Source organism: Pyrgilauda ruficollis, unplaced genomic scaffold (assembly GCF_017590135.1).
Source record: "Pyrgilauda ruficollis isolate IOZ18807 unplaced genomic scaffold, ASM1759013v1 scaffold6, whole genome shotgun sequence".
In the NCBI taxonomy this organism is placed as follows: Eukaryota; Metazoa; Chordata; class Aves; order Passeriformes; family Passeridae; genus Pyrgilauda; species Pyrgilauda ruficollis.
In genome coordinates, this window is record NW_024527710.1 from 10,710,716 (window position 1) to 10,720,974 (window position 10,259).

The following is a 10,259-nucleotide window of genomic DNA, read 5'->3' on the forward strand; positions in this document are numbered from 1 at the left end:
GCTGGGGAAGGGTTAACCCCGGAGCCTTCCCAGACAATTACCACCGGCCTGACCCCACGGATGCTGCTCTCTTCTTATCTGAGGGAAATGATAACCAGCTATAAGAAGTTAATGAAGCTGCAGGATGAGTCAATGCTCTCCTGCTGCTCTCCAGATGTTCCCATCCTTTCCCCAGGGGAATGATGGAGGAATGACGGAGGGATTCCATCTGCCTGCCATAAATAGAAGGAAAACAGCCCAAAACCCCAACCTCGACTCCATACCAAGCCCCTCCAACACAGAACCTGCTTGCTGACCTGCTGGCAGAGCAAGCATCTGGGGACCAACGGCGAGTATGCCTTGCCCATGGAGGGGTGAAAAGCAGGAATAAATGTTGGACTGGGGACAGGGAATGTGGCATGACCACAGGCCCAGAGGAAAGGACTACCAGCCTCCTCCCACTGGCATTCCAGACCTCCAGACCCCACATCCCAGTGGAGGCAGAAAGGTGCTGGAGCTTTGGGCTGAGTCAGGCTGGGCAGGAAACTCCAGGACCTCTCCCGCAGCTGCAGCCGGCCGGGGAGGCGTGAGTAAGCCCCGAGTTTCGGTAAACGAGGAGGATGTTTGGCCTCGAGGGCTTGTGGGGGAGGTGGGGGCTGTTTTGAAGGAGAGGCTTGAGCGGGTCCTGGTCACCAGCTGTCCCCTGCACGTGGCCACAGGTGACGCTGCTCCCACAGCCCTGAGCAGCTCGTGGGTGACAGGGTGCAGACCCTGCCCAGCACCCAGGGCCCCTCTCCCAGCAGGAAGCGCAGCTGGCTCAGCTGGACCTTGGCCACCGAGCGCTGCTGCAGTGAGATACTCTCAGGTGCGTGGTCCCTGTGACAGACGGGCACCCAAACTACTCTGGAGCTGACTGAAATACCGACCAGGCAGTTTCCCTACCCCTTCCAGACCTTTTAGTTTTAGTTATCACTGGGTGCTAGAAAGAAGTCCGTGCCGTCCAGTTGTGTGGGCTGTACATTCCCATCCGCACTGATGCTGACCAGGCACTCGTGCTCCTGGGCATCTCACAGTGAGGGTTTACTGGGAGACTGTGCACCAAATCAGGGAATATTTCCCAGCTTTGACTCAGCATCACTGTAACATCTCCCAGCCAGCCTGCTGGTACCTTGTGCTGGGCACTTGGCAGCTGCCAGGACACCCCCTGCCCATGCACAGGAGCTCCTGCCAGCTCCAAACATTCTCCCAGCCAGGCTTCGCCCCACCGTACCCTTGGCTTGCACTCAGCCAGGGAAGGGGCACTGGGATTCCCTTTGACGGTACCCATTGAGACTGCCTTCCCCCACCTCACCTTCCCTAAGGCAATCCCCTTCCTCAGTTTTCCCGGCAGCTATGGGAGGGGATGGCAAAAACTCACCCCCAGTTCTCCCTGATGGGTCTGGCAGGGATGTCTCTGCTGCTGCCGTTTATTTACCCTTCTTTCATCACCACCAAATATAAGAGATGAGCTCATGCCTCTCGCCAGGCTCTGACGACACGGGGTTTATTTCCACTGCAGGTATAAATAAAAAGCAGTGCCGCAGGCACCGGGGCGCCTCACGCTCGGGAGGAAAGTCATCCTGGCAGAATGAGCTTGGCCAGGGGAAACCAGAGCCCTTGGGACCTCCGATCCCCTGTGGCAATCCCAGGGATGAGGATGGGGATGCGCTCCGTCCCTGTGCATCCACAGCGCGGTGATGGGGGGCGCGGCGTGAGGCCCCCCAAGCCGCTGCTCACTTCCCGACCCTTTCTGCCTAGCAGCAGCTCCTGGCAGCCCCAGCGAAGCCCCGGGACCCACCGTGTCTCGCTAATCCCCACCGAGACCTGACCTAATTCCCGGGCACGTGAGCGTGTCTCCAGGCAGACTGCTCCGCGCGGGCCGCGCACACGGCGCGCAGGGACGGCAGCGCGGCGCGGCACGCCCGGAGACACCGGCTCCAATCCGCCCGCTCCGCCGCCGCCTTCTCCCTGGCACCCGAGCCGCAGCCGCTCCTGCCTGGCCCTGACAACAGCGGAGCCTCTTCCCATTGCTGCGCTTGTATCTGGGGAAGGGTCGCAGTGTTTACGTCGGCGGCTGGACGCCAGAGCCCCGAGCAGACCGGGGTTATCCAAAGCGAGGGGGAGGTTTCAGTGCTTCGCAGCCATCCCGGAAGAGTTTGGTCCCGCCTGAGCCATAGGGAGCACCCAGGGACCCCTGGGGTGAGTCTCTGTGCAGTGTCCCCCGCCAGGGAGGAAGGATAAGGATGCAGACCTTCCCTACTCAGCGGTGGCAAAGCACCGCCCGGACATTACACACAGGACTTTGCAGCCATTCCCAAGCCAAACCTCCCCCAGCTTCGGTCCCTCAGGTCTGCAGGGCTCCAGCACCCACCAGCCCACCCACAGCTCTGCTGCTACCACCCAAAGAAAGTCCCAAGTTTCCAGCAGCAGCAGTGATAAGGCTGCGTGCCACGTCCCAGGCGGAGACGAGCGTGGACAGAACCCTGAGCAAGACTGGGGGGAGAAGACATCAGGTCTGGGCACTGAAGGGGCTCATACACCTCATGTCCCCAGGCACTGTGGACTTTGCGGGTAATTTGTCCCTTCCCTGTACCCCAAACAGCCCCTGAGCTGTAGACATGGGACAGCAGGAGTGATCTTGGAAACTTTGGGGTCAGTGTGTGACTCCACACCACAGAAATACCCCAGGGCATGAAGCAGCTCCCATCCAGGCACTGCAGGGAGTGTTGTGGGCAGCAGGGTGAAACTCTGCTTTATTCCTCTTTTTCAGCCCATACTCTTTCCCTGACACTGCAGCAGGGCTCCTGACTGGCTGATCACCTCCCAGCCTTTGGTGAGCTCCCCCCAGCCCCCTGTGAAGCTGCAGCTTTTCTTTAAGTCCCTTTTTGGTTCCACCATGTGACTGATTCTCATGTTCAGTGATGCTGCATGCCCCCCTCGCCTCTCTTAATTGTTCTTGCACCATCCATCATGGAAATACCAATTTTGGTGGACAGGCTCTAGACAGCAGTCAGATGCCACCCACCTCCAGAATGTCACCAGTGCCAGGATGGGGACAGGCTCAGCTCAGACTGTCGAGCCATGAGGAGCCACTCTGTCCAATGCTGCCATGAAGATGGGAAACCTTCATCCCAAACCTGGCTGATGATCAGCTCAGAGGCTGCTCACAGGTAAGATCCCCCACGGTAAGGGCTCTAAAAGGGCCAGGGATGGGGAAAGGGTTCAATCAGCACAACTCAGACCAGTGCCTGCACTGCCAGCCCTGAGAACACAGCGCCCACAGCTCCTAGGGACAGCCAGGAGCTGACTTGCACAGCTCCTTGTCTCCCAAGGTCCTCCTCTTTCTTCCCACTGGAAATTCAGATGAAGAAAACAAGCTGAGTTCTCCAACACATTGAGATATGTGGGTTAGAAAACCAACATCTGAACTTTTCCAGCCCTTGCTCCTCTTTCCTTGCACTCTCTAGCAGTTTTCCTGCCACACTGCCAAACACCAGTGGGATTTGGGTATACACAGGGAAGCTGAAACCCCCGGTGGGTACGTGGTTTTCCCCCCAGCCAAGACATGGTTTGGTTCCAGGGGCCACCAACCCTGGCTCTGATTTCTCCCCATTCCCCAGGATGAAGCTTGTCCTTTGCAGGCAGGCTGCTGGCAGAAATGGGACACTGGAGGGGCAAACCATGAGCACGGGAGGAAGGGAAATGTGACTCTGCCTTCTCCCACACAGGGCAAGCAAACTCCAATATTCCGGCAGGGCTGTTCTACTCCACCGAATGCAATGAGAGAGCTTGTATGGGAGACAAGGCAGAGATGCTCTCCTGCCTCCCCAGCCCAGTGTGGGCTCCAGCAGGGTCCTGGGGAAGCACCACTGGGTCTGTGCTCTGCAGGAGGTTGCAATAGGAGCAGGCTGCCAAGCTTGGCCTCTGCTGGGATGCTTGACTCGTGCAGGAATGTCATTCCCATCCTGTTGAAGAGCATCCCTCTGGCATGGCTGAGCATCAGCCCCTTCAGCTGAGAGCTAATAAGCGTGAGACTTGTCCTTCCCCCTCCAGCTCTGGGGAGCTCTGACTTTGCCCAGCTCAGTGTTGCTGAGCACAAGGGGCAGCCCCCTGCGGTGCCCAATGAAAGATTTTTCTCCCAGAGGAGATGTAGGATTGGGTGTATCAAGTCTCCAAGGGCTGCTGGTGATTTTTAAGGCCTTTCAAATGTTTTGAAGTCCACAAAGGCATTTCTCTGACCACTGCTGGGTCCTGCTGTGGGAGACTTGTGGGACAGACCTGAACAGACCCTCCACGTGCCCAAAGCTCTGGCCAGGCCAGTGGGGTTTGCCCTGGGCTGGGAGGATCTCCTAAGGCTGAGCAGGATTTTGGCAATAACTGCAGTGATGCTGCTCTGTGGGGAGCCCTGGACCTGCCTGGGATGCTGCATCAGCTGCATGGGAAGAATGGAGGACCCATAACTACTGTGTGCATGGAAAACAAAGCATCCTTCTTGTGCTGGTATTGCTGCCCATGCCCAGCCCAGGCACCAGTGCCAGGGCAGTCCAGGGGATTGCTCTCAGATGCCTTCACCTCCTCCAGAGCTCAGCCAGTAAATCTGGCCCGGGGTACAAGGCTGTGAAGAAGATCACCCGCTGCTCCGGGCTTGCTTAGCCCACAGATGAGGAGAAGAGTGGGGCGGTGGGGTGCCCCCAACCCCCATCACCTCCGCGGGGAGCGCAGCCCTCTTCGGGCAGTGGGGAAGGAGCATCCCTGGGCGCTCTCCTCTCCTGCATCCCTCCTTCCCCGCCCGGCGGGACTCGGCTCCCGGTGCGCGGGAAGCGATGAGGTCATGGTGCTTAATATAGCGATTTCATCACAGCCCTTCTCCCCAGCAACACGGCCCGGCTCCCGCCGCCCCCCGGCCGGCAGCGCCCGGGCTGCGGTGGGATGCGGGGCCAGCCCGGGGCTGTGTGGGGCCGCCCGTGCCTGGTGTCACAGTGCCGCCCTCTGGGCACGGCGGCCGGAGGATGGGGATGCTCGATGCACCCCCTAGCCCCCCAAAAACCCAGATTTGAGCGGTACGCTGCATCCATCGCGTCCCTCCCGCCCCGCGCCGTGTGCCATCCTATCCCAGCCGTGGGTTTAGAAGCAGCTATGGGGAAATGGTTTTCTCCTTCCCCCCACCCTGCTCATGCCCCCAAGTCCTGTGAACAGCTTCCCATTCTTGTAAATAATGAGTGTTACCCTTCCTCTTTCTTTTTCCCTATCCACAAGACGCTTTCTCCCTGCCCTGCTTCTCAGATACAAACTCTAGAGATTTAAAAAAACAAGTATTTTTCTCCCCCCCACTCCCCCAAAAAAGAGATTCTCCTAAAGCGCCCCTGCCCTGCACCTGCATCACTTTTAGCCGCATCTCACGGAGAGAAGAGGGGGGTCCTCACGCAGGCAGGGCCTCACACCGCTGGGATTAGGGCTGTGGTGATGTCGGTGCCGTAACCCCTCCCTGCCAGGGCAGCATCGCCTCCCCAGCCCCATTCCCTCCGGGAACGCGGGGCGGGACGCGGCTCTGGGACTCACCGGCCAGGAGGGCCTGTTTCAGCTCAGCATCCCCCAGCACGCCGGGGCCGGACCTGTAGAGCACCTCGCTGTCGAGACCTGGGACACAGCCGGGAGAGAGGGGTTAGTGCTGAGCCCCGCTCCTCCTTCCCGACACGGGGCAGGCAGGAGGGACCGCGAACACCGCGCTCCCCGCGCTGCCCGGGGCGCTGCGGAGCCTGCGGAGAGGTTTGGCTCCAGCCATGCTCTTGGGGCGGGCAGAGCTGTGGCTGTGTGTGCACCCGGGTGTGCCCTGCGGATGGGGCCGTGGGTCTTCGTACCTTGTTTTTCCAGCGCCTCGATGAGCCTGGCCACGGTCTGCAGCGCCTGCTCGGGGAGGGCGGGGTGCTCGCTGAGCTCTGCCTGCCCGGGGAGTCCTGCGGTGAAAAGAAGGGGAGAAGGGGTTTGGAAATTCCTGCCTACAGGAATTCCACTTTCCTCAACTGCCCCAGGACAGGATCAAGCTGCTGCTTTGGCACAGCCACAACCAACACTTTGGCTCATGCATGTCTAATTTTGGAGCACTTCTCCCTTTATTTTATCCTCTTTTTGCAATAAGAGTCACTGTTGGGGGCTCAGCTGCTTGCTGAGATGCAAAGACCTGCTCAGGCATGTCCCTGCCTGGGGCGAGTGTCCCATCCTGGGCATGGAGATCCTCCAAGCCAAAAGCCCTTCCCCACCTCTCTTCCCATGGCACCGAGACTGCCCCTCTCATCACCCACAGCCCACAGTGACACGAGGCAGGAGCTGGGGACCCAGACCCATGCCCACCACAGACACAGCTCTCACCTGCTTGGGCTCTCTGGTGTGCACAGCAGGGTTGAGCACAGGCCAAGAGAGGACCCAGCCTGCCTTTGGCTGGTGCAGACCTCCCTCAGCCCCTAAAAATCCTTCAGCCAAAGAGGGGTCAGCACAAACCCCCATGTGCTGCTCACTCCTGGGTTTTAGACCAAGGACGCCTCACTGCAGACCATGGCAGAGAAAAGCAAACCCCTTGGCAGGCAGGAGAGCAGCTGTCCTTACCCCAGGGCATGTTGTATCCATCCATCCTTCTTTATCACCCCAGCTGATAAACCCCTCCTGTGTGGGTTAAACCCAATGGAGACCTTGGCAGGGCCGTGCTGGGATTTCTCCCTGCTGTCTCTTTAGTGGCCTTGAGAACCCAGAAAGGCAGGGGGCAGGGGCTGGCAGGGGCTGCCACTGCAGCACACCAGGGCTGTGTGTGACTGCTGCAGCACAGACAGCATGTGGAGAGGCCAAAATAAATATGAGGGACTTTGGGCAGGGCCAAGCTGCCTCCAATCTTTTGTAAAAAACACGACCTGGCTGCAACAGGTAGATCCACGCTCTGATCCTCACCTTGGTGGTGCCCTGGTGCTCCCTGGAGAACAGATAATGATGCAAACCTGCCACTCGTGGGTGGCTGATCCAGCCCCCAGGCATGGCCACAGCCCCCAAGCACAGCAAGGGAGTCCCCTCTGCCACCCTCAACACACCCAGGGTGTGTTGGTGCCTTGGGTGGGAACAGGGAAGATTTCAGGGTTAAAAGCAAAGTGCATTGGAAGCTCATGCAAAAATGTCCCCACTGCATGAGTGGTTTCGTAATTAAGGAAACTGGGCTTTTCCTCCAAATCAATGGCTTGGGAAAAGGTGGTGACTGCAAAAAAATAACTTTCTCCTGACTGGGAATGGCAGGAATGGCCCCAAGCTGTGCCACCCTGGACCCCAGCATCCTGATGCCCCACTGGACCCCAGCCCCAGGGGAAGTGGAGGTGATGCCTTGTGGCAGTGGTGCTGCCCAGGACAAGTCAGGGGCAAAACAACCAGCAAGATCTTGGAAGTCCCCTGGGATTCAGATCTGCTGCAGAGCCATTTTTGGGATGTTATTTAATTAAGAGAAGGACCATTCCTCCCTGCAGAGCCAGCCCTGGCTCGAAGGCATGGCTGGGACATGCAGTGTCTGTCAATCTCCATGGCCTGAGCCAGCTCAGGGTTCTTGTGTTGCACCAGGGCTTGGTGGGAACTGAGGGCACTCAGGGGTGGGGGAATGGGGTATGCTGCTGCCGCAGAAATATAAATTTGGGTGCTTTTTTGCCAGAAAAAGTCCCTCAAACCTCCATCTGGAATTGGAATCAGTATGGGAAGAATTAACAAAAACAAAAACCCACCAAACCAAAAAAACACAAACAAAAAAATCCCAAACCAAAACAAAAATACCTTCTCTTCCAAGAGGACATTGGAGATTTTTACTCAAAGGGGAAGCCTGTGAGCTGGGAGATTTGGGTTTAAACTGACACAAAATGGCACACACTGCTCCTGTGCTGCAGAAATTTGTGGTTGCGGGACAAAACGTCCCCTAGTGAGGTGCCTGCACATGCTGGCATTGCCCCAGGAAAGGCACCCCAGGGAGGGGCACCCCATGGCACAGCACTGGGAAGGCAGCACCCAGTGTCCCCCTGGACAGCAGGGCTGGACACCTGGCCACGGCCAGAGCAGGTCTTGCAGATGGCAATGCCCTTCCCACCTACCCCAAAACCTGGCTTTAGGGCTTTTTTCCCTACTAAAAGCTATGGATTTTACATTTTTAAAATTTTGTTTTCCTTTCACCTGAGTGCATGCAGGGCTGGGGTGCCTACACTGAGACCTTCCTTGTGGGCCAGGCTCTCCGGCCAGGAGGTGCTTCCTGCTGCGGACATTCCTCGGTTTGCAGGGAATCTCCACATCCCCAGCACCTGTGGGCAGGGGTCCCTGGGCACATCTCCAGATGGGTCCTCCCAGAGAGGAGCCCGTGGCAGCAAAGGCAGGAACAAGAAGGTGGCTTCACGTTCCCTGGTGAGCAGGGCTGGAGAGCCCTGGGGTCTGCTACTGTCTGCCCTGAAATCTCCACACAGCACTGAGTTTTCCAGGGCTCTGCCTGCTGAACACTCAGAGGGCTCACCACTGAGCTGGAGTGGGCAGAGGGCTCAAACCCCTCGTCTGGCAGGGTAAACACCCCCAAAAAGTGGCCTCCACCCTCCTGCAAATCCAGCACGTAGCTGCACACGGAGCCTCACCAGTGCTGCTGGGACTGCGGCTGCCTTGGCGCACTGGTCGGGGAGGAGCACCTGCATTTTGGTGAGGGGAGGCGTGGGGGGGCCCAGCATCCTTCCCGTGTGGTTGTGGGGCTGCACGTCAGGAGCTGCATGGCAGCCCCACACGTGGACATGGATGGTGCCGTGCTCAGCCCAGGAGCCAGGGGGTCCCCATCTCAAATCACGGTGACAAGCGGGTCCTGAATTGTGTTTTGAAGGGAGATAGACTCCTCATCAGTGAGTGCCCCTCTAAAGCCAGACTCAGCACAGGGACTGCTCCCTTGGTTGCCACACTGGTCCCAAACTGGGCCAGGAGGGTGTCTGGGGTGCCAGACCAGCAGCTGGGCAGGTTTTCCTGCCAGGGCTGAAGGCGATGCTGCTTTCCCAGCCCCAGCCCAGCGCTGACAGCCATTTCTGCTCCATACACCCCGAGCAGGGGGGCACCATGGCTTTGACTGGGGTCACTGGGATGTGCCTGGCTGGAAGGGGGGCATTCTTACTTTGGTTTTATTTTTTCTGGCTCGTGTACACTGTGGAACTGCTGTGAAATCCCTCCTGGCCCCAACGCACTTGGCCACGGTGAGTGGCGAGGGCAGGGCTGGCTGCAGGAGCTTGGCAGATCCAGGCAGAGAAATGGCCGCAGGCCCCTGGGCCAGGAAGGGTCCTGCCAAGTGTCCCTCCAATGCTCTGCTGCAGCCCCCAGGGACAGAGGAGCCCCCCAGGGACTGACCACACCGCTTGCCAGGACTGTCCCCTGTCCCAGCTTGCACCAAGTGACAGTGAGGCTGGGAGCTGGCCGAGGGCCAGCACTCGCCCGGGCACTGAGAGCAGCCTGAATCAGGTGCCGCAGTGGTGGGGAGAGGAGCAATTGGAGAAAAGGTCTCTGGGGACCACCACTGGGCTTTCTGCTCCTCTCTGAGGGGCCAAAGGAGCCTTGCATCTTCTGCTGTGCTTTCATGGATGTGGATCCCCTTGGACAGCCCATGCCAGCACAGCAGCCAGCCTGGGATGCTGGTGAGGAGCAATCCCTGCAGCATCTTTGGCTGGGGGTAGCGACACTCTGGGCATTGCCTGACCCTCCGGAGCCTGCCTCCATACACCAGGGCAGTTAAATTCCCAGGACAACTTCTTTTTCTGGGGCTGGATCCCCATCCCGAGCGTGGTTTCCCACCAAGCCACCTCAGCCGCAAGCATCCATCCCGGCTCCACACCACCCTCACATCCTGCGGGGGACACCCACCCATGGGCTCCCGCCTTCCTGCTCCCCTCACACTCACCCCAGGGCGTGGGGGTCCCAGCGGGTGGCAGGGGCAGGGGCCGCGGCCGGGCCTTGCTGGCGGAGGCGGCGATGCGGGTGGGACCCAGGTACTCCACGTAGGTGCCGGGGAAGTCTCCGCGCTCCTTGGTGCGCTCGTTGACGCCGTGCAGCCACCCCTGGGGGTTGCGCTCGTCCCCGTCCTTGTAGTTGGGGCTGCTGAGCAGCCCGGCCCTGCTGACCGTCAGCACATCCCCGGGGCACAGCGCCAGGTCCTCCTCCCGGTCCTTCTGGTACTCGTAGAGAGCCCGGTACTGCAGCCCGTCCGAGGAGGCCAT

General features: G+C 59.2%; 1 protein-coding gene across 2 annotated transcripts in view; it reads right to left on the minus strand.

Annotated features, from left to right (window-relative positions):
- Nucleotides 1-10,259, minus strand: part of LOC121361937 (phosphatidylinositol 3-kinase regulatory subunit gamma) — a 76,714-nt gene extending 66,455 nt beyond the window's left edge. The window contains exons 1-4 of one of the 2 annotated variants that reach the window (XM_041483039.1): nucleotides 9,940-10,259; nucleotides 8,124-8,131; nucleotides 5,877-5,972; nucleotides 5,578-5,655 (exon numbers count right to left, since the gene is read on the minus strand). In XM_041483039.1, the coding sequence (XP_041338973.1) occupies nucleotides 5,578-5,655; nucleotides 5,877-5,972; nucleotides 8,124-8,131; nucleotides 9,940-10,259 (502 nt within the window). The remainder of the gene's footprint in view (nucleotides 1-5,577; nucleotides 5,656-5,876; nucleotides 5,973-8,123; nucleotides 8,132-9,939) is intronic. The other variant, XM_041483038.1, reaches the window with a different exon arrangement.